The following is a 23,072-nucleotide window of genomic DNA, read 5'->3' as shown; positions in this document are numbered from 1 at the left end:
GCTTCGCGGAAGCTTCATGGAAAGGTGAAATGTACTTCACCAGCGCACGTACACATACACGACCCACGCACCACGTACATACGTCACGCATACTACCGTACGTCGCAGCTTCTGCCGTTGTTTATGCAAAGCTACGGCAAGCTGCGGGCGGGTTTCGGTGCAATTCGGCGTTCCGTTTCGGCGGGGTGTGTTCTTAAGAATTAATAAAAAATCGATCGCCGCGAGAACGAGTCAACACCGGCTAGGATCGATTCGCCATTGTTCACGATAAAGTGAGTATTTATTTATGACGTGACGTGCGTGCTGGGCGCACAGTGTCACAATCGTCCAGCCTATTACGAACGGGGCGGGGATGTCGTCCGCGGTTGAATTTCGCAATCGGCTCGCACGTATTCGGACAACGGCCTTCGGCGCGTAAAACGCGTCGTCGCTCCGTTTCGTCATCGGCGAGCCGAGTCCAGTAGCGCGGAGCTGCTCGAGCCTGTCCGAGCTTTCGCGCGAGAGCTTTCGCGGCCGAGATCGCGTTCGGGCATGGAATAACGTGCGCTGTCGCAGTCACCATCGTCATCGTCAGTTTTATCGCCCGAGTACGTCTTCATGATGATGATGACTGTTCTATTTTTAGGGCCACTCGTGGTACACCCGAAATAGGAAGTTTCACGATATTAGGTCGTATCTCGTTCCGTCGTCCGACGTTTCCTCTTCCGCGTGCGATTATGTAAAATTGAGAGAAAATTCCCGAAGCTAAATACGGGCGTCTTCCTGGTTTAAATGCGACGCGCGCGCGCGCGTACGTGATTTATTGTTGCGTTTATCGCGTTACACAAGTCGCACAGATGGACTCGGATACGTTACGCGCGTCGTGCCTGTCGCGCTGGTGTGACGTGAAAAAATTCTGAAATCCTACGTCGAATGTTGACAGGTAGAGGAGCAACATGCACAAGAACGGACCACCGCCACCTTACGAACCACCGCCATACGCACCACCTGCCTACTCCCAGAACGTGGGAGGAGTCCCACCTGCCAGCCCATTTACGCCAGCTCAAACTTGTAAGTTGCTTATTGTATACGCACTATAGTAATAAACATTAAACACTAATATACAGATATGTCTCTTCAGAACTTGTTTGAACATCGCATGTCGAAAAGATAATTAAATAAAAATCTGCACACTGTCTACTGATTTTTGTTACATCATTACTCCTGTTGCCGCAGATGCAAATGGGCCGACTATAGTCACGACCATTGTTCCGCTTGGGCCGCAACCGACCCACACGATTTGTCCACATTGCCATGCTGAAATAGACACAACGACGAAGACGGAGCCTGGAATGATCGCTTACATCTCGGGAGTCATCATCGCACTGCTGGGGTAATTGCACAAATCATTTACCCAATATATCCATCACATTTTGCGGATTTGCAACATAAAATTGTCCGTTACGTTAGATGCTGGCTGGGCTGCTGCTTGATTCCCTGCTGCATCGACGAGTGCATGGACGTGCATCACAGTTGTCCGAACTGCAAAGCCTATCTGGGACGTCACAGGAGATAAGCGGGCGGATCGCACTGGCGCGGCGCCTGCGAGTCGCATTTGCATACATTGAAATGCCTCCACCGACACTACCAACATATGATTCCGACGATGTACTAAGCTTGATTCCGTATTCCGCGCAACCCGGAGACGGCGACTCCCCGCGGGGGAGTGAACACTGTACAAGATACGCAGCTCTAGTTGATCTAGCTATATCGATCTTCGTAACGAGAAGTGCACGGTATTTTAAGCGGTATTATACAGCTACTCCATGCGGCTTGACGTTTACGGGATAATCTTGTTGCACAAAAAACTTTGATAATCTATTCTACATCTTGCACATGTATTTGTAAAGATATTTATTGTGCTTTTGCATGACATCGAGATGAGGTTTTACGTGCAAGTTTGTATTTTTTTTCTTGACAGCTAGAAGCTGTCTGCTCCGAAACGCGTAACATGTTCGACTTTACGAGGAAGAGACGCTCGTGCTTCCGTATGAATAAGTTTACAATTTCTATTTATTTGCATCGGCATGGTAGAACGACACGTGTCTCGCGTATTATCTGCAGCATCGATTGATTCGTTGATGGTCACGATTTGTATCGATCTGACTTGCATCAACGTGCTTGAACGTTGGTATTTATATTTCGAGCCGTTAAGATCAGCTATGTATTGTTAGGTTGCAATATCTGCAGCTGTCCACTCAATTAGCCGTCCAGTTCCACGAAGCGAGTGACAAATTGCTCGCTAATTGATCTTAACATTTGTTGCAAACGTTTATTGTTTGATAAAAGATGACGCTCAGACGTATCGTGCGCGAGTGTCATCGATGTAATTAAATGTTACAACTAAAATATTTAATGAAATCGTGAATTTGAATTGATGGACATATTTGTCCATAGGAGGTGCATTGTTTGAAAAATTCCGATTAAAAAAAATATATATATATATATATATATCTTGCAGTGTAGCGAAAATGCTGATCATCAGGTGTAAATTGATGATGGAGATAATATGATATTTTTATACTGTTGATGAGAAGAGACGTGGCAGCTGATACGCAGCTAGAGAGCTTGGAAATTAACAAGGGGAATTTATTGTACCTTAAAATCAAGATATAGAATTTGTTATGATGCAATAGGAGGTAGTGTAATACGACCAAATATTATGATACACGCGTGAGAGTAATGGAGATTCGGAATGCTTTCATAGAATTAAACTGGATACAAGCAGTATTGCTTGAAGAGTTTATATAACTTGTATCATAATGTAAAAAAACACACAATAGCATTTCCAGTTATGTGGGCTAACAGAGTTCGCTACGCTTTTTTGTGGACGCGGGCATACGCGTCCGATTGAAATTGCAACGAGACTAGATATATACTTTTCTGCCTTTATCATAAAATATATTTCTATTTTGTTAAATATGTAAACGATTGTGAAAATAAACGAAATTATCAAAATGTAACAAACGGTGTGTGCATATCCAGTATCTATAAATATTCTAATAAGGATATCTTGAAACTTCCAAGGAAACTTGAATGCAAAATTGTATCTTGCATTCTCTCGCTAGAGCGCGCCGCACTCGGTATCCGCGTGCTGCAGCAATAAAAGGCGGGAAGAAACATCACGCAAGATCTGTCGCATGCTGAAGTGCCAATCGTCTAGTTAATTTACGGGTCAACTGCGATCGCATGCCCTGCACATCGCTCGATTACGCAATGGCTGATGAATTTCCAGACCCGGACGAGGAATTCGATCTGATTCACGAAGCGGACTACGAGGCTCTGCGAGAACTTGAAGGTGAGTGACGGGAATAATTATTTTTATGTATTTTTGCAACGTATTTACTTTGTAACAAGCAAAAGGCATCGAGAAATTAATATCTGACGTCAAGCACGTCCTGTCTCGGAATTTCAATTGCACCGAGACAAATATTTTATTAAGTATGAATCATAATTGGTTATATCTGCACAGCTGAGACCAGACAACTGTCGCAATCCGGTCCCAGCAGAGTGTCGCAGACAACAAACGAAAACAGACATCAGGCCAGCGTCGAAACTCTCACCCCCGTCAACTCCAGTACAGTTATTGACAACAGCGTACCCAGTAGCAGCAAGAAGCGCAGTTACAAAGAACTGTGTGGTAACGACGCACCCAGTAGCAGCAAAAAGCGCAGTTACGAAGAAGTTCTGTGTGGCAGCGATGCACCTGGTGGCAGTGGGCAGCATAATTATGAGGATCTGTTCGGTGACATTTCTGATCTCCTCCGAACGGACATCTTAGCTGATGACTTCGTGGAAGAACCGAGGGAGAAGAAGCTCCGGTGGGATCAGCCTAAAGATGTCATTAAGAAGATACTAGACGCCAGGCAGTTACTGTACGAGCACAGCGGAGGTGCAGCGATGAAAACAAAATGCGCCAACGAGTAAGTAAATAAATTAAAATTGCACCAAGACCTTTTCAACGCCGTGGATATTAATGCGCCCTCGCATTCGTTGCAGCAAGAAGAATTCCATCTCCCTACGAGTTCCACCATGGAATTTTGTGGCGGTCACGAGATCGTACGACTCTCAGCGTCTGTACGTCAGAGTCAGGAGCGAGCGAAAGGACGTGAAAAAGTCGACGAGGGGTCCAATCGCCAATCTGCTGTCCACGTCTTACAGGCAACTGAAAGCGCAGGCCGAAGAAGTCGTAGGTCCAGTTTCGCATCCTTGACGGTTACGTTGCCACAACTGCGTCACTGATACATGGTTATGCATCGTTACGTTGCAGATGGCGAAGAAGAAGGTGGTGTCGTCGCAGCAGCCGGCGTCAGGTCCGTGCAACGCGAGGCAGCTAGTCAACGACGAGTTGTGGGTCGACAAATATCGGCCGCGATCGTATCTGGAATTGCTGTCGGACGAAACGGTGAACAGGCAGTTCTTACACTGGATGAAGCTTTGGGATAAAATAGTGTTCAATCGGAACATCATCAGTAAGTCGCAGAAGAAGACGCAGTCTGCGTTCGGGAAGAAGAGAGACGGCGAGGAGAAAGACATCGAGGAAGTGGACAGCAAGGGGTATCCGGTGAAGAGGATAGCTTTGCTGAGCGGGCCACCAGGATTGGGGAAAACCACGTTGGCGCACATAGCCGCCAGGCATGCCGGCTACAACGTCGTCGAGATCAACGCGAGTGACGAGAGGAGTCCGGATACGTTCAGGTAGTGGCAAGAAAAAAGCTTGTGCGATATCGTCCACGCGTTCGAAAATTATTACATTGTGCGATGTTCTTGTTTAGACAGATTCTTCTCGCGTCGACAGAAATGAAGGCGGTGATGGGTGCGGATCCCCGGCCAAATTGTTTAGTCTTCGACGAGATCGATGGTGCACCGGCTGCATCTATCGAGCTCCTGTTAAAATTCGTTCACGGGAAATTGTTACCGAAAGCTAAAAAGGGAAAGGGTCAGTCGGAGAAGGCATCCAATGGCTGTGCCCGACCTGTAGTGTGCATTTGCAACGAACCGTACGCTCCGACGTTAAGGTAATTTTCGTTTCAAAAGCAAATAAAATAAAAAAATCAATATGTTAACGTAAGTAGAAATTAATTAAGATGAAGTATAATCGATCAAAGAAATGAGAATGTACTTGACATTAACTTTGGATTTGTAGGGCGTTAAGAGCTGCCGCTGTGGTAATTCCAGTACCGGAAGTAAGCCCTTTGAGACTGGCCGAACGTCTAATGGACATAGCGAGAAAGGAGAAGCTGGATGTGGATTTCGGCGATCTCGTAAAAATAGCAGAGAGATCCGGCTGCGACGTTCGAGCCTGCGTAGGAGCCTTACAGTACATGGGCAGCGCCAATTTAAAAGAAAATCTATCTCTAGGCCTGAAAGATACTCGCAAAAACCTGTTCGATTCGTGGAGAAATATCCTAATGATTCCCGTGAACAAAGGTGGAGTCGTTGCTGTTCCTGAAAGGATTCAGACTATATTGAAGACTGTACAGAATGGTAATTTGTCAACGTTAATTTTGCATGATTTATTAAGATGTAACGATATACCTTGCATGTTGTAAATTTTGACATAAATATTATTTAAAGATTTATATTATTTTTATAAGAATATGATGCATACATTTAGGTGAAACGGAAAAGCTGGCGCAAGGAATATTTCATAATTACCCTGAAATCTGCGATCGAAGACTCGATAACGTATCCGCGTCTCTCGAATGGTTTCAATTCTACGATTTAATAACGTCGCTCGTTATGCACAAGCAGATCTGGTCGCTCATGCCCTACACGAATTTTGGATTTATCGCATGGCACTTGCATCTCGCACGGGCACAAAAAGCAAAGTTGTCTTATCCCACCGTTGTTAGTGAAGTAAGTATTATTCTGGATATAAAAATTCAAGTATACATCTTGATAAATTTTCCTCTATGCGCTATCACGTTCTCACGTTATCGTAGGTAACACAAAGATCCGCGAAGAACACGGGTATTGTAACGGCGATACGAAGAGTGTGCGGACGCGACGCTTTCACCTTGACCACGGACATCGCTGGTTTCTTACCGGATCTCCTGGCGCCCAGACTGCGCACGGTTCCCTCTCATTTGTACTCGTCGAAGGAGAAGGCTGACCTCGCCAGGATAGTGGATCTGATGCTCGAGTTCGGCTTATCGTTCGTACAGGAGAAGAACCCGCAAGGAGGATACATCTACAATCTAGATCCGTGCGTTACGTTACAGCGATACCTGATGCACACGTGACACTTTGTGACGTGGAATGTGTAAACGCGGTTTTCTCTTTTAGCAATATTTTGGAAGTTGGCGCTCTTCCCAATTGCAACGCGCATCGGTACCTGGCGTACGCGGTGCAGCAGATAATCGCGCAAGAATTGGAGGTCGAGCGTTTGAGGCGCGCCAGTATCTTGACGGGACTCGGAGGAAGCAATACGGAAAGCACGGCAAACTCGGGAAAGTCCGAAACCACAGAAAACGCCCGAAAGAAATCTGTAAATCCGGAGACTAATGCGAAATCTGGGAAAAAGGACGCTGTTAAAGCGTTAAAGGAAGTGGTAAGTCATCATAGCTTTTCTTTCCAACGTTTGATGTGATTGAAAATAGAAATTAAAGGTAAAATCATAAGTTCCTCTATACATATTTGAAATTGCAACGATTTCAGAGATACAAGGACTTTTTCGGGAATATCATTACGAGCGAGAATGGAAATGTTCGGAAGCAGGACAAAGCAGCGGATCGTATCTCGCCGAAGGGATACTCCGTGATGAAGAGCATCTTGACAAAACACGGAACATGGTACAAGTACAAAGAGGGCTGCAACAATGCTGTTCGTCGAAATGTATTGATGCAGAAGCTTTTATAGATCAATATTGAATTACAAGGATTGCACGAGTATCAGAACTCTGCTTTCATTTCAAAATTGTATATAGCTAAGTCTACATTTTATTCTTTTACTTTTACAATATATATTATCAACTTTTGCAATATAATAAATATTTTACAATATTTATTCTTTTACAAATGAATATTCTCTTTATGATGCAAACACTCGACTGATAAATAATCATTTCATGCTCACACATATTTTTCTACTTTGCCGGCAAAATCAATAGATAAATTCACTCCTGGAGACTGCAATTTTGAGCATACGTGCATCTCTGAAATCGTGACGTGAAGAGTAAAACAAAGCGCAAGATTAGTTCCTTGATATCGCAAAAGGATTTTTCATTCTGCGCAAAACCAGTGAAAGGATCTATTAAAAAACTCACTCATTCCATCGGTAATACAGACGAAATTTCGAGTCCGAAAATTGTACAATATTGTCACTGTTGTGCATTGCGTGCACGTTTTATTTATAACAGCTGTACCATCGAGATTGATTCAAGATCCGTTAGTGCAATAAAAGATCTAAATCTCGCATGATTTACCAACATCTAGTAAGTGACAGCAAGTGGACGTAAATATAATGATGCTATAGCTGAGTATCGACCGGAGCACCAGCGTTCGGCGCAAATCAGTTCGCACGGCGAACTGTCACATGCAGCGTGACTTGCGACGACTGATTATATCGTTTCATTTGAATATCAGCTCCCGCTGATCAAGTTGCACTGCATGTGACGCCACTCTGAGACGTTTGAAATTGTTTGTGAGGGTTCCGAAACGGGTATAGTAGGTAGCTCCGATCCTCTGTCTCTGGTAGACACTCTTTCGTGACGGGAAATGAGCAAATTGATTTGATTTCTGAGAGTCATATTTCTTCATAGCCTTGTACCTTGATGTATTTTTATAGTTAATTATATTTCATGATGGATTAGATTAAGTGTTATTAAGAGTTTTTAAATTCATCACGCTTGCGACAGTTTTGTCCTTTGTCGAGAATAGGCATCCCCTCAATGCAGATTTAAGTATTCAAAGAATTATTGTTTTAAGCCGGTGATGCGGTCGGCAAATTCTCGGTGACTGTGACGTTTATCTTATCGAGAAGATATAGATAGTGCGATTCATCGAGAATAGCAATCTTGGATATTCTATTGGTCTAATTGGAGAGCAGCATGGAGACGGTATCAGTTATATGTCTAACCTATCTAATATGTTTTGCCTTTATTTCTCTGTCATTTAACTTTATGTATTAGTTATTTTTCTTAGTATGTGAATAGTACTATTTATGTCAGTTCTGTTCTTTTTGAAAAATCTATAATGTAATATAATGTAATATTACATACAGGTAACAATTATTTATTTTCCATTTAAGGAGAAAAAAAGAGAAGTGCCATCGACAATAAGAAAGGTTTTAGCAGTCGACGCCTACTTGACAAATGCCTTCGTTAACTGGGCAAACCAGTTTTTATTTTTGAGACAACTGAAAACGCATCACAAGTGCCTGGAGGTAAGAACAATCGCTTCCGGCCACTCGAATCTGACATTACTGCGTACGTATTTTTCTCTACTTATTTCTTATCTTCTTTTTAGATATCTTGTAACGCTATAGCATGGCTGGCGACCAATCTGATGCTCATCTGGATTTTCAACAACTCAAATCTGTATCAGATGCAAGTTAATCTTTTAATAGGTAAATTTAATAGGAGAGGATTGACACGTCGCAGCTCCTGAGCACGCGTTAAACGGAGAATTGTTCCAGGATTGATGCTTGACATCATCTTGGTCGTCGTGCTGAAAGCAATAACAAGGAGAAGACGGCCTGCAAGCAATGACGGTGACGCCTCTGCCAAGAAGGACTCTTTCCCATCCGGGCATGCCTCACGCGCAACGTTCATCGTGTATTTCTTCCTCAATCTGTGGCCCCTTCCCTTGATATGCATGCCACCGTTGCTAGCATGGTCCTTCTCGGTGTCCATGTCCAAACTTCTCATGAGGAGGCATCACGTACTCGACATCTTGGCTGGGATAGCCCTGGGTACCTTCGAGGGTCTCTTAATAGGGTACATGTATTTAGATCAGCAGACCTGCACCGGTTTGGTTTGGTGGCTCACCGACGAAAAGATATCTGGAGCCGAGTACGATGTTTGAGCATCGTTGCTTCGCAGGGAATGCACCACGTTATTGTCTTCTTCTTGTTACTATTATTATCCTTCGACCATGATGAATCCACTTGTACGTACACGACGAGTCACTGTTTGCGTGATGATTCTTACAGACTCGTACGCGTTTGATGAATCGTCGATTTCCTTGCTAATTATTTTGATGATTCCTGCGATTATTTTGGTCACGACAATCGCTAGCGCAAAAGACCGTTCAGCTGGAACTGCTTCATACACAAAGAATGAATATTTTATTAAATTGTTGCGTTTGTATTTGTTTGTTTGACTTTTTGACGAATTAGGTAGAATTTTATAATTTTATGTGATATATAAGCGTACATTTATACCACGATTTATGCACGTGAAAGCTCGACAGGGATGAAAAGACGTAGTGTATAAAAGAAACATAGTGTCATAAAATATTTTTGCAGCGTAGCATACGAATAAATAATATTACCTTTTTTTATCCTCGTGCATTTATTTCTTTCTCGTTGACAAGGCTACGTATCCTTGCTTTCTGCGTGTATATATTATTTTAGCTGTCTCTCTATATCGTTTATAATAAGCCTGTTGTATGTACTTTAGAATAGCTCTCTCTACGAATACGAATTATACAAAAGTTTCGTGAGGCTGACGCGACAGTTGTAAGTATCCTATTTTGTTTTACTGAGCTTAATGTATGTATTGCATATTGACCGGTAACAATCTGTATAAGTCGGAGTAACACTTAATACTGATAGCCCAACGAAACATTTATCCACGCAGACCGTTGATAGCGATCCGTTTCTCTAATAGTAATAGTCCTTATAATCTCCGCAGAATGTCCCCTTATTTGGATTGCACATCCTGAAACGTGAATGAGTATCTTGACGTTTACGCTTGACGTGTATGCTGTGCTGTGTCTGTTTGGTGATACGGTGAACAGTCTTCGATTGACAATGTTAAGTACCTACTGACCTGTGCCTACGGACCTATCTCCACATTCTACTTACATAGTGTGCCAATTCTAATGTAATATGCTTAAAGGGATCCTGGAGTCGTCTGTAGCACCGACGGAATGAGTGAGTTTTTTTAATAGATCCTTTCATTGGTTGCGGAGAATGAAAAATTCTTTATCAAGGAACTAGTCTTGTGTTCTTTTTTACTCTAAAATTTTTTCCGTTTTTAACATAAAGTCCAGTCTATTGGCACGCATTTTTACGTGTATTGTAATTGTGGAAAAGAATTTGTTGTTTCGTGCAACCAAAAAAAAGTTTGATTGGAATGAATTTCATTTGGTAAAACAGACGACTCCAGGGTCCCCTAAACTAACTGCCATGCGTTTCTATCAGGATGCACCTGCACAAGACTGCAAAAGCCGTAAGAGGTTTACGCTACGTGTACGCGTTAAGTGAGGTCCCACGACAACGGGATAATCTAGAACTATCCGCAATACATATCGTTTTACATCTATGAGTGTGCACAACAGCAAAAACAGCGTCAGGAGAGAGAGAGAGCGTTGAGACACTCTGGCTTAATTTTCGTTTAACCGGATCGCAGGTGCGCGTGAAGGCGCGCAAGTTCAAGATCTTCCGCGGACCGCAGCGTCTTAATTCCGAGTCAACGACTGAGATCCCCTCTTCGTTCTTCCTCTATAATCGATATGGGAGGAAGTAGATGGAATTCGTCCGGGATTGGCGCCAACTCAGATTGGTCCGGTCTGTCCCGAAGCGGACAGTTCTTCTTCCCGCCCCCCGCTGACGGGGGAAGAAGATGACTAGCTGTCAGCTAGGATGTCGCTTCACCACAAGGGCGAGTGGTAAAACTTGAGGTCCAGGTGCCCGTGCTGATTGGCGCCGGTGGTGACTTCCTGAGCGCATGAAGGCGACGGTTTCACATTCTTCTCCGTCTTCTCGGCTTCCAGCATGATGGGGACGAAAGGCTTCGTCTGATTGTCGGGCACTACCGGCGTCGGGACGGTATTCATCTCGAGGCTGCGCTGCTTCTGCTCCTCCTCGGAGTAGAGGCTCAACGAACGTGGCCGTTCCAACTTCAGCGACGGCGGCGGCGACTCTGGGCGTCCCAGCTTCAGCAACGGTGGCGGCGACTCTGGGCGTTGTGCGCTGCTACTCTCGCCGCTGCTGAAAAATTAACTTTGCCTGTCAATTCGCGACGACAGCTGACGTGCGAAACAGGCTGACGGCGGCATGCAATTTACACCTCCGTTCTCATTCTCGGAGCACACGCGCATCTCTCATAAGCATCTCTTCAGGGAAGATTTCGTTACGTTTCTTGAGCAATGCAAAATGTTTACTTCGGAAAAGAAATGTAAGGGTGAAGATGGAAAGAGCTCGACCATTAAAAAATCAAGAAAAAGAAAGATGATCATCAATTTTCATTTTCCTTTTTCTTAATGTCGAAAGCCAATTTTTCAGCCATAGCTTATTCACTCACTAAAGCACAGTTTCGAAATTTATGAAAATTGAACGACACTTTAACAGTATTAATGAAAAAATAACATCAAATATTCGTTGACAATGATAATAACTTGTCAAGATTCTACAATTTCAGAAGTCACAATTTCAAGACAATAGTTGTATATATAATATAAAAGTCTGGTAGGATTTTGTACGCGCACTTAACAGTACAAGCATGTTTTATAATACAATTAGGCCGACAAACATTAAAACGTTAGAAAACCGTACAATATTTTGTACAAACATAAGCTATATAAGCTATAATAGAATATAATGCGAGATAAAACTAAATTAGAGGAAAATTAATTATTAAATAAACAGTGCGATAAATAGAATTTTAATTTTTCACGAACAAACAACAAAGGAAAAGTAAACGTAATTACGTGCGCAACAAATCAACAAATAAATCTTTATTAATTCACACATAAACGCTAGGTGATTACATACAAACTTACTTGCTATAATTTACATATATAGAGCGTTAAATAAATATAATATACATATTAAATAAATTATATAAATTAAATAAGTCATATAAATGAATGTAAATAATCTTTCCAAGTTTTAAGCGCGTTGAAAAAAGAACTCTGCGCTGCATGAGTTTTCTCTATTCCTTTTCTTTTTATCACTTCTTTTTGTGCATTTAATTTATATTTACACATTGTCATCTGCGATATATAATGATGCTTCCCTTTATGTTTGTCTTATTGCAGTTATCACTATTAATTAAATAATAATATAATTATATTACGCGAGTATACTACGTGTAATATCGTTACATTTCTTCTGGAAGAGCATTGTTTTTCAATTTGGCTAACTATATAATTAATCTGCTGTTTTCGTTTCTGTACGAATATTTCATTTTAGGTCACACTTCAGGTAGATTTTTATTCTTAAACAATAACGAAGGCGAACACTCGGATTTTCTATCGCAGGATTCAACAGTCCCTCGGAAAAACGAGTTTCTCTAATACACGTATATATGTATCAAGTCAAAAAGCTTTAAACTTAATTTCGTGCTATTTACATTTGTTTTCCAGATAAAATACGCAGCGATTTGTGAGATGACAAAAATCTCGTTTGAAATTCACTCGGACTGAAATCTACGATACGGAATTACCAAGGTGACTCGGAAATATTTAAGGTCCGTCTAGGTATGCCCTGGCAAGAGGTAGCGTTTATGTATTCAACGTAAAAATAGTACTTCGGCAAGCTGTCTCGGCAACTGAGAACATTACCACGGTGGTACCGTCGTATTTCCCTATTAACTTGCAAGTTAATTCGATTTCTCGATTTATTGCAAACGATGAGATTAGTGAATCGGTGAAATGCGAACTATCATGACCAATTGAAGAAGCACCTTGGATTACTTAAACGTATTATTACGTGTGCGAACACTCATAGCGGTATTAATGAAAGCCTCAGCGGTAATCGTTAAGAAAAAAAACGTTTGATGCGACAATGCAAACTAAATGTGAGGAAACACGGATTCTCATAAATTTTCTCTCGTAGAGTTTTCTCTCCTATTTAATTATTAGTTTAACTACGTTCATTAAATAATCGTTTTGCACTTTACGACTAGGATTTCTCTCAGCGTCTTAAGAAACGAAATTTCATTGCGTAACTCTGAGTGAGAGAGAAAAAGAGAGAGAGAGTAGCAGTGTAGCCTTTCAAGATCACAATCAAACGAATATTATTATACATAATAATATTCTTGCGCAACGCTACTATCGCGTGTAATAATAATTTACGATAAAATATTGGAGAAAATGAAAAGACAAGCTCTTTTGCAGGCACGGATCTGAACGACCACTGTGTGAATTTTACTCACCCGGTACGTTGAGCCGATTGGTCAAGCATCGCTGTATTATGGATTATCTAGAAGAAAGCGCCAATATTATGCGATTAGTCACGCCGCGTTGTATTACCACATTAAGAAAAGTGTCGAAAGCTTGAGAAAGGTAAGTGAAGAAAGACCAAGGTAACCGGAATTATGCGATTAGTCGCTATCCGAGGATATACGCTACGAGTTAAATTCGAGTGGAGGAAGAAATTCCTGCGCGAATATTTGTTTCGCGCGTCGAGAGAAAACGCTCTCTATTTATCTTTGATTTCATTTGGCGATGGAACGTTCCAAAGAAGAAGAAGAAGAAGAAGAAGAAGAAGATTGTCTCACACACTGGCGCTCTACGTTGTACTCACGTTTGCCATGGAACAGGGCGGTCGTGCCGCGGCGTATCTGCCGAAGCTACGCGAAACGGATGCCGCATACGGGACCCCGTTGAGGCTGAAAAGCGAAATTTTATTTTCTTTTACCTCGCAACGCCACGGTACATACGCGCGTTTGTCGCACTCGGTCCGCGTAGTCGTGCTCGTCGACGCACCTACCTAGCACCGTTCCTCCCGTTATTGTTATTGTTGCCCGACGTGCCGTCGTCCAGGCTCGTTCTTGGAGGTAGGCTGTATCTGTTGCTCCTCACGTCCCGGTTCTCTGCGAACACGAAGGGAACGACGAAGATGATCAGATCATCCGATACGTCATAGACGGACACGACAATTATGAGACGCAAAGACTTGAAAACTGTCTCAGCAATTTTTATTAACGACGACAGTTATTGCACGGTACGCCGTTTTGTCACTCCGCGTTATTACTCGCTTATCGCGCGCCGATCACGTTCCTCCTCCATATTTCATGCTGCCATTCTCCGCCGATGGATAAAACGTTCAGGGACATCAATATTTCTCAAGAAGCACGTCCGCGGCTATCAACAAAATTGGAGCGAGCTGTGCATAATCAGCATAAATGTAGCTCAAGCAGCTACAGGCTCGGTGTCTAGGGTCGGGCATGATCGATCGTGGACACAACCGAGGCATAAATCGTCCTTAGCACGGCATTGGCCGCGATTTTGCGCCTCCCCGAGCGAGTATTGCCGATTTAGGACGTGAAACGCGATGCTCGAGTGACTCGCCGTAGGGCGGCTCGACCTTCGGAACCAGATCGACGGTGTCTGGCCTCGCGTTTGTATGGCATGGTATGTATGCACCTCGAAAACGGTAAGACCACACGAGAGAATTCTCGCCGCGCCGTGGGAGCAGAGAAAGAATGGAATAGGTCATTGAGAGCATTGAGATTCGCAGAAAGTAAAACCTTCTGAAGCAAGGGAACTTGCCATAATTTCTCTGTCAGTTGAATTATTGCCGTACAGAGTATTCGAGAGTAATATTCATCTCGTACAAATTTTCAAGGATGAAAATAATTTAATGTGCCTCATTGTTCAATTTTAAACGGACTTTGCTACATCGATCATGATTACAAGCTTCATTTCTTCATTATTGGCTTACTTATCTCGCGCGAATATATTTTTGTATGGAAAGCGCTTATCGCGTACAGCTTTGATAACGTGCACGCGGAGAGAATAATCGATGCAAATTTTTGCGGGACAATCGGCAGACTCGAGACGTGAGATTTATTTTTGGCCGCATACGTCACGGAGTATTAGCTGGGAACAGTCATGGTTTCGTCATCGTTTCAACAGAGAGAAATTAAATGCCTTGTAGGTGGAACAGAAACGCTCGAGTCTTCAATCTTCTTCCCACCCTGAACCTCTTCGATCTCACCCTATTGTTGTTACGGAGTTAATGAGACCTCTGCCCGCACCCTTTCTTTTCCTTGCTCGTCCCACGCCCCACATACTTGTCCCCCTGTTACCCCGTAACCACGGAGGCAAAGCAATCGTGAGAGTCATTTTAAAAGCGTTCATGAACGTAACGAATTATTCGAGTGAATTGTAAATGCGATTATTACGATGGATCTCGATCATCGTACTTCTCGATATACTCGATCATTTCTAATGCGACTTTTTGTTACGGATATCTATCACGACAAAATGTACGAAGACACGCGATAATTCAATATAATAATAAATGCAGAAGAGAATTTAATTACGTACCGTCATCGAAGAATCCTTCGAAAACGACGAATTTATTATTTTGTGGAATGATCTTCGAGAGCCTGTAGTATTTATGAAGGAAGGCCAAGAATTTCTCCGATGGCCGGTCGATCGCTAATTTCACTGGCCTGATGTTCTCCTCCTATAAATTGCAGCATTTTATTAGAAATGGGGCAAAAACGAGAATGCAAGGAAGAAAAACACGAAGAAAAAAACGATAAGAAGGTATAGAAAGCATGAAAGAGGACTATCGAGCCTCTAGAAATGCTCGAACTGGGTTTCCAACATTAGTCTTTCCACGCAAAAGGAACAGATTAGGAGAAAACGCAGCGGAACTGGCGTGCGTTGTTAAATACAAATCAGCGAACTGTGCCGAAACAAACGGACTGGACGAGTTCAGTCACCTTGCGAGTAGTTACCTTCGAGCGTAACACTCGCCTCTACGTATAACGACCTTTTGTCACGCGTCTATTTAAGATCGGTCACGTTTTACGCGCGATATCGTCGACGCGAACCGCGACTTACAAGAGCGATCTGCTGCGAGAAAGTGGCGGCGACCACACGAAATAGTTCGTTCATTATAAAAACTACGGTCGCGCGTGATAAGAAAGTTTGGACTCTTACGTGGCGTATTTCATGAAGTTCCAGATTGTATCAACATTGATAACATTGATAACAATGGTGGATGACGTCATGCTCATTACTAGACGCAATCGCACTTCCAAAGTTTAAGTAAAGAGATTTAATAATAAAATAAAGAGTTTTAATAATTTAATAATGTTCTTACATTTACATTTGAGTCCAAGTTTTGTTACGGATTTTACATCGCGCGAATGAATCTTAATGTTTCAGTTGAAACTTCATTACGCAAAGGAAAAAAAGAAGAAAATGGGGAAAGAATGACCGCCTCTCTTGGTCACAGTTCTATGCGTGTGTGCTCACGTGACACCGATTTCAGGGTTCCGAGTCCTCGAGCGGAACGAAAAGCAGTTTACGGAATCCTTAGTTTTTCTTTGTTACATGTACTTCTGTACATAATTTACTGTTACATTTACTTCGAGAAGTAGATTGTTTCTTGCTGGAATCTCCTTTCACGCAAATATTATTTATTCCAGCTTTCATACTGTCGTATGGTATGAACATATTTATACGTTCAGAGAGTATACAGGCAATAAATAAACTAATTATTTATTCAATTAATTTCCTAAAGCAACGAATCCTTCTTTATTATTGATCGCAACTGGCAAATACAGAAAACAATCAAGTTGTGGTCAATAATAAAGAAGGATTCGTTGCTTTGAGATTTTACTGGCGACATAGAGAAGTTATTTATATTAATTTCCTAAGCGTGACATAATATTTCATGAAATATATAAGAATTGCCTTTGATTTCGGTTTATGCACTAATTAGGCTAATATTATCGAAAAGTATTTGTTATAATTAAAACAATTCAGAGTCAAGCATTGTTACTATTACGTAAATATTTTACTCGTTGCTTTGTCACCGCGTAACGCGATTGTATAGCGAGCGGACTGCTTTCGTTTTGCACGGAGGCTTTTGCACGATAGCGATCTGGATCGTGATTTCTTCCTGCGCGACGCCTTCTGCTCCCGTGCAGGAAGTAATTACGCCTTGTACCGGCGCTTCGAAGATTTGTCTTCGAGCGCGGGAGTTCACGTTCTCCCTGCGCAACTCTCTCTCTCTCTGATCACGTGAGAACGACCCGTTTCTCGCGGCTTCGTTAACGCGCAATTATCGAGAGAAAATCCCTCTTTTAGATTAATTAGATTGACCTCTTTCGGCGAACGTGTTGAAAAACGGCGTGCGAAAATCTCATTATATCTCACGCGAAATTGTTCTCCGAAGTGAGCATTGCGCTCTCTTCACTTTGTGATGATCCTTTTCTTCACTCGCAAGAGTGAAGTAATAGAATTTCGCCAAACTTACGGATAACATATGCTGATAGAGAATGTTGCCCAGGCCCATACGCTGCCGCGACTCGTGCACGTAAAAGTCCAGGATGCATCTCGCCTGCAACTGGTAATGCTCGCCCGTCTCGTCGAACAGAAACAGATTCTTCGAGCCCGTCTTCAGCAGGCCGACCACGCTGCCTAGTCCGCTGCAAGATCAAATGCATGAGCATACGATGAGTGTATCAAGTGCACGATTTTATTATACGCGAGTGATTCACGCGATTCGCTCGCGAGACCCACCTATGCGCGGCGGGACGCCGCGTTACGTCGTCACGTAGTCTTAATGATTGCTAAACTGATGCGTAATATCTACGTATGGTCTGGACACGTATCTCATGCCGTTTTCGTCGATAGTGCAACAGCTCTTTACCCACGAGCGACTAGGAACGGCCTTTTAACAATTCAATCCCCACGAAGTGCGGCGAACGCGGACTTACTTGTTCGCTTCGTTGTCCACGAGCAGGTAAATCGTGTGATCCGTGTCTCGGAGCTTAAGGGCGCTGGTGATGGGCTTGTTGAGTCCTTGAGCCCTCGCCGACGCCTCGCCCATGTCGTCCAGTATCCTGCTCAGTAGTCTCTGGCATTCGCTGGAAGGAGAAGAAATTAATAATTATTAATTCATTCGAAATATTAATTAATTTGAAATATGAAGAGCATTAACAATCTACACAAACACACCAATTGTTCGTAGGAAATATTTGCAAGATTATTGAGAGCTTTATTTTGCATGAAATATTCGATCATGAATTTCGAGCGTTGCGGTTCTGTTGAAATAGTTGCAAGCAAAAAATAGCGTCACGATCTCTCGAGCATCGTCGTTTTTCAGTGGCACAACTACATAGGTTGCGGTTTATCGCTGAAATGGCACGAAACAGCTGTTCCACTTTTCTCGCTTCTACGGACTCGCTTCTACTCACATTACGCGCATCATTCTCTTAGATTTATGCTAATTAATTCTGATCCAGCGACTCGTGCGTTATGTAGGACGCAAGATTTCGGATATTAGCGGCAAGCAGTGTAATAAATACATGCGAGAAATAGAGAGTATTCGATAAGGATTCCGATAAGGATGACAAGGTATTGACATTTTCAAATGTTGAATGTGAAAAAAGTTCAAAGAAAATGATCGCGAATTTAGTTGTAGCACGTGCATTTAATTCTAGAACATCATTTTCAATACTAACGACGCGTGAAGCTGACGCCATCATTTTCGATGTAACGATATAAAATTACACGTTATTAGAAAAATTTTAACTCTCCGAATATCGTAAAACGCCGTGCAATTTTGCCGTCCAGTCTGCTGGACGTCCGACCAAAATTACACGTTGGAAAATTGCGGATGCAATTATTCGCGTCGCTCTAATAGTGAATACACGAAATTATGGTAGAAGCAGATTGTCCGCATGACACATCATTCAGCCACAAGTTCTGACCTGGAATTCTGGTATTGGATCCGCGCCAATAGTGCGCCCTGCGATAAGGATCGGCTTAATTTATTACACATTCACCGGTGTTGAATCCTTTCTCACAGTCATTATATTATTGTAGGTGCGAAGCATGATGGATCGCGCGATGGTGACGCGAGTAATCGCTATAGAAAACCAGCGGCTAATCTCGGAGATGCGAACTTTCGCGTCTCACAGAAATATCGCCCTCCTCTGTTTCTCTCGTGTCTTTTAATGCTATTTAATAACGTTGTTCTGACAGTCATGTCTGGCACGATCATTATTATTGGTACCGGAAACTGTACGTTCTAGTTCCATAAAAACAAAGAATCAAGGTGATCAAGCAAGAGCGATTTATCGATAGCGCAGATTTGCTCGTGCTGCCTGTTTCTCCAATACGGTCCCCTGCGCTTGAAATTATTAATTAATACATAATATCTTATATTATCGTATTACCATAAAATTTAATGTAGCAGATCTTTCTTCACTTGTTATTTACTGTCTTCTTCTTCTAACTTCTTTTTAACTTATCTTTTTCTTCCTAATACTTTCTTCTTTTAGCTTCTTTTTTATCTTTTTCTTCCTAATATCTTCTTCTTTTACTAATTTGTTCTTTATTATCTTTTTTTTCTAGTTTCTTCTTTACTATCTTCCTCTTCTGATTTTTTCTTTGCTATCTTCTTCTCCTTAACATCTTCTCGCTTTTCTCTGTATATCGCGTATCCGTTTTCGCGCATATTTACATCTCGGTAACACCCGTTATTAACGAGTCCGCGCAAGAACCCGAGACGACTGCTCTTTCCGGTACAGAAGTATCAATCAAACGGCAATTACGGGGCACGCGAGATTACGATTCGCGCGCCTAATGTCAGAGTAACGACCGACTTGACGCGTAATCGTTACGTCAACCGTTTGCGTTTGCGGGAGAGCCGGCGGCTACCACGGCGGTTTTCCTCCGTATGTAGTAACGGAGGGACACGAACCTCGCGCAGTGAGAAACCACTTCTCTGCCATTTCGTCATAGCTTCCGCGAGCGTCGCGAGTCACTGCCCAAGAATTCGATGGAGGTTGTTGCGGAGCGAGCTGGGTTCTTTGAACCAGGAATCTATGGCGCGCGCACACAGAAGTCCGTTTGTCCGACTTATTGCTCGAAAATGCTCATTACCTCGCATATTTCGCGACGGAAAGTCACTTCAAACGGGAACTGAACGGTATGAAAGGTAATTGCTGATTGTCTCCGACTGCCTACTTTCTACATTTTGCTTGAACGACAACATGATATTACAGCCGCATTTTGAATCTCATGATGAAACAATAGGAACCAATCAGAGCATTCAGGGCGACGTTGCGGATGTAACAAATTGTCGCGCCCTACGGAAAAATCGCAGATCTCCGAGATTGAGTTCAGGCGGCTGTCGAGTGGCTGACAAGTGGTAATTAGTCGTGTGTCATTGGCGCACGGGAGTTTCGCGCGAACGTGCGTATACATACGTTACATTAGCGGAGAGCAATGCAACCTTGGCGATAATGGCCGATGCTACGCGATACTTTCACGCATTGTCGCATTCCTCTCTTCTCTCCTCCCTTCTCTCATAAGAAACGAACGCGTGATACACACGCGGCTTTAGCTTCTCCAGTTTGCGAGGGAGCGGCAAGGTGTAGTAACGGATATTTGTGGAAACATCGTAGAATATTCATTTCAGGGTGTATTAAATCGATATACATCGATTAAATCGTAATAATATCGTCCGAAATATAAAATTGATATCCTAAATGCTGTTGTAATTATATTTCAGGCGCGATTAGATTTCCTCGATTTACATGATCACGCATACGTGTATTAAAAATTATCTAATGGATCTCGTCGGGCGCTGCGCAATGTTATTGCAAAAAATATTGCGTAATGCGCGACGTCAAAAACGTCAGAAATTTTATCCAAGGAGATTTATGCGTGTGCTTATTCTAATCACAAACTTATGCGTATACATGCGCACAGATATAAATCTCTGCTGAACGTATTGCCAACGTAAACGTGGGAAGCTGACAATTTCGCTCGCCATTTTTGGAATCGCCAAAAAATACGCATAATCAAAAATCTCGCGTTTCGATGGACATTAGGGCAATTCGGTCGGATGATTCAGTCATGACGACTGTTGGCTATACTCACTTTAGCTCGCGCCGATCACCCTTGAAGTCTTCCGGCGTCAGGTTGTGCGTGACCTTGTTGATCTTCCTGGGCAAGAGTTTATTTACGTTGAACTTGAACTCCATCTCGATGATGGAATCGTAGCTACGTGCGTGCGTGCGTGTGTGTGACGTTTCCGTCCCCGTCCCCGCACGTCGCACGCCCGCGTCGCGTATTGCCGCGTCGGGCTGTCCCGGTGGATGGTCGTGGGACTGTTTTCACCCGCGCAACCGGGGCGATGACGGCTCGCCTTGAATATGGCCGTTGTCCGCGCACCCTTTCGCGACAACTTCACTCCGCGTTGTCGATCGTCACGTGAGCATCGATCGCGGCTCTCCCTCTCTTCCTCTTCGTTTCCTTCTCGCCGTCGTCGTTTACCCTCTGTCTTCCTCCTGCTCCCGTTCGGCGGCGGGCTCCTGTCGCCGACGCAGAATCTCGAGTATCGAATCGACGCGTTCGCGCGGCTCGTCACATGGATGACTGTAATAATCGTCGTGCAATCGCGCGTTCTCCTCTACTTCTCGAACGCTTCACGTTTACGAGAACTCGCACGGTGAAATACATAAATAACGCTTCCACTCGAAATTATTGTTTCGGCGTCTCTCCCCACGATGATCGATTGCTCGTGCACCGTAGTACTACGTGAAACACGGCGAGAGAGCGACGGGCGGGTGCGTTTGCACATCGATCGCGCGCAACTTACCCACCACTCGCGGCACACTTCACGGCTCACGGCCGACTGATAGGCGGCTCACGGCTTACTCGCGGCGCCGCTCGCGTGAGCGGAACACGGGGATGCCTCCTCCGCGTCTCTCACTCGCGGGAGAGCTGGTGATTGTCGGCGAACGGTGAGCTAGCGAGTGCGCTTTCGAAATGCCCGCACTTCGAGTACATACGCCGTATATATGAGGTTCCGCTTGGGTAACGTTTGCTTCTCGCAGCAATCGAATCGATTAAGATTGAATAAAATCGAGAAAATCGTAATATAAATGACGGAAATTCAAAGTACACTAATACCGCGATTAGTGCACTTCGATTTACCTGACGCACTTCAGATATATACACGGAATTTCGCTGTCAAATGGCAGGTCGCATTTGCTCGTAAAAGCCGCGCGAAGTACGCCAGGATGCGCGCGCACATTGCGGGTAAAGGCCGCCAACTCACATGCCTGAAAATCGCATCTGAGGAGGCAATCATTATTTTGCACGTCTTGCTTTGTTTTTAACTTTGTTGATTGTTAAGATACACGAAAACAAAATTTATTATAGTTGCTCCATAAGAGGTATATATGGAGATAGAATTACGCAAGCTACAATAATATACATACGTAATCTATGTAACAGATTTGAATTTGGCGCACTGGCTAATATTGGCGACAATCGCAGAGAGATCAGTTGCTACGAATCTCGCAACTTGGATAATAGAGAACGCTATACGTTCAATTTAATATTTCCTTCCTTGCCTCTGTATCGATAGTCACCAAAATTACTGCCTTTATTATCAACATTGGTTTACTGCATTAATTTTTTAAAAGATGCGCACACACACACACACATATAATTGTTTGTTCGTATAATAATAAGCACATGTTTATTAAGAAAACATGAATCGATCTGTTTGTATTCTAGTTTAGATTGTGTTAAGCTTATACATACTTTCAAATTATGAAATGTTAAGTATCACATTCTTGGAAGAGTTACGTTATAACAGAAAACTTAAAAACTTGAAAAACTTCTTTTTGAGAGAATTTCTATTTTTCCAACGATCTAATTATAAGTTGGTGACTTTTATAATATAATATCCTTCTAAAAAACCTTACAAAGGTAAAATAATACGCCAAGTACATAAAAAAGCAAAACTAAATATGATGAAATCCATAGTTAACTAGCCAAGTACCTAGAAAGCAATTCAGTTTGAGGATTTGTAATTTGAAATAATACTTGGCGTGCCCGGGTCGCATTGGACATGCATTCTTCTAAATTTGT

At 42.9% G+C, this 23,072-nt stretch overlaps 4 protein-coding genes across 7 annotated transcripts; 3 read left to right on the top strand and 1 right to left on the bottom strand.

Moving 5' to 3' along the window:
* The first annotated feature begins 48 nt into the window (after positions 1–48).
* Positions 49–2,999, top strand: LOC105282138 (cell death-inducing p53-target protein 1). Of its 3 annotated transcripts, none has more exons than XM_011343889.3 (4): positions 49–272; positions 923–1,050; positions 1,216–1,372; positions 1,450–2,999. In XM_011343889.3, the coding sequence occupies exons 2-4, from the start codon at positions 936–938 to the stop codon at positions 1,553–1,555; spliced, it is 378 nt and encodes a 125-aa protein (XP_011342191.1). In that variant the 5' UTR covers positions 49–272; positions 923–935; the 3' UTR covers positions 1,556–2,999. The 3 variants fall into 3 exon arrangements, with proteins under 3 accessions (XP_011342191.1, XP_011342193.1, XP_011342194.1); XM_011343891.3 differs by lacking the exon at positions 49–272 and adding an exon at positions 330–587; XM_011343892.3 differs by lacking the exon at positions 49–272 and adding an exon at positions 330–669.
* A 101-nt stretch (positions 3,000–3,100) lies between these two features.
* On the top strand, positions 3,101–8,099 carry LOC105282137 (chromosome transmission fidelity protein 18 homolog). Its single transcript, XM_011343888.3, has 10 exons — positions 3,101–3,337; positions 3,512–3,962; positions 4,039–4,228; positions 4,310–4,737; positions 4,815–5,057; positions 5,186–5,526; positions 5,657–5,898; positions 5,985–6,247; positions 6,328–6,592; positions 6,700–8,099. Exons 1-10 carry the CDS (start codon positions 3,229–3,231, stop codon positions 6,898–6,900), a joined length of 2,733 nt encoding a protein of 910 aa, XP_011342190.2. The 5' UTR covers positions 3,101–3,228; the 3' UTR covers positions 6,901–8,099.
* Positions 7,543–9,540, top strand: LOC105282136 (phospholipid phosphatase 6). The gene is made up of 5 exons (XM_011343887.3): positions 7,543–7,706; positions 7,968–8,098; positions 8,290–8,424; positions 8,508–8,607; positions 8,677–9,540. The coding sequence occupies exons 2-5, from the start codon at positions 8,090–8,092 to the stop codon at positions 9,063–9,065; spliced, it is 633 nt and encodes a 210-aa protein (XP_011342189.1). The 5' UTR covers positions 7,543–7,706; positions 7,968–8,089; the 3' UTR covers positions 9,066–9,540.
* Positions 9,541–9,543: 3 nt separating this feature from the next.
* LOC105282139 (alpha-tubulin N-acetyltransferase) lies at positions 9,544–22,099 on the bottom strand. 2 transcript variants are annotated; one of them, XM_011343894.3, is made up of 8 exons: positions 21,069–22,099; positions 17,894–18,043; positions 17,431–17,602; positions 15,483–15,624; positions 13,921–14,023; positions 13,735–13,819; positions 13,364–13,410; positions 9,544–11,193 (listed from the first exon to the last, which is right to left on the bottom strand). In XM_011343894.3, the coding sequence occupies exons 1-8, from the start codon at positions 21,170–21,172 to the stop codon at positions 10,857–10,859; spliced, it is 1,140 nt and encodes a 379-aa protein (XP_011342196.1). In that variant the 5' UTR covers positions 21,173–22,099; the 3' UTR covers positions 9,544–10,856. The 2 variants fall into 2 exon arrangements, with proteins under 2 accessions (XP_011342196.1, XP_011342195.1); XM_011343893.3 differs by having other exon boundaries at positions 9,544–11,196; positions 21,069–22,096.
* Between the last annotated feature and the right edge of the window lie 973 nt (positions 22,100–23,072).

Source organism: Ooceraea biroi, chromosome 10 (genome assembly GCF_003672135.1).
Source record: "Ooceraea biroi isolate clonal line C1 chromosome 10, Obir_v5.4, whole genome shotgun sequence".
Lineage (NCBI taxonomy): Eukaryota > Metazoa > Arthropoda > Insecta > Hymenoptera > Formicidae > Ooceraea > Ooceraea biroi.
The sequence above is the reverse complement of the archived record's forward strand: the minus strand, read 5'-3'. Positions and strand labels throughout refer to the sequence as shown.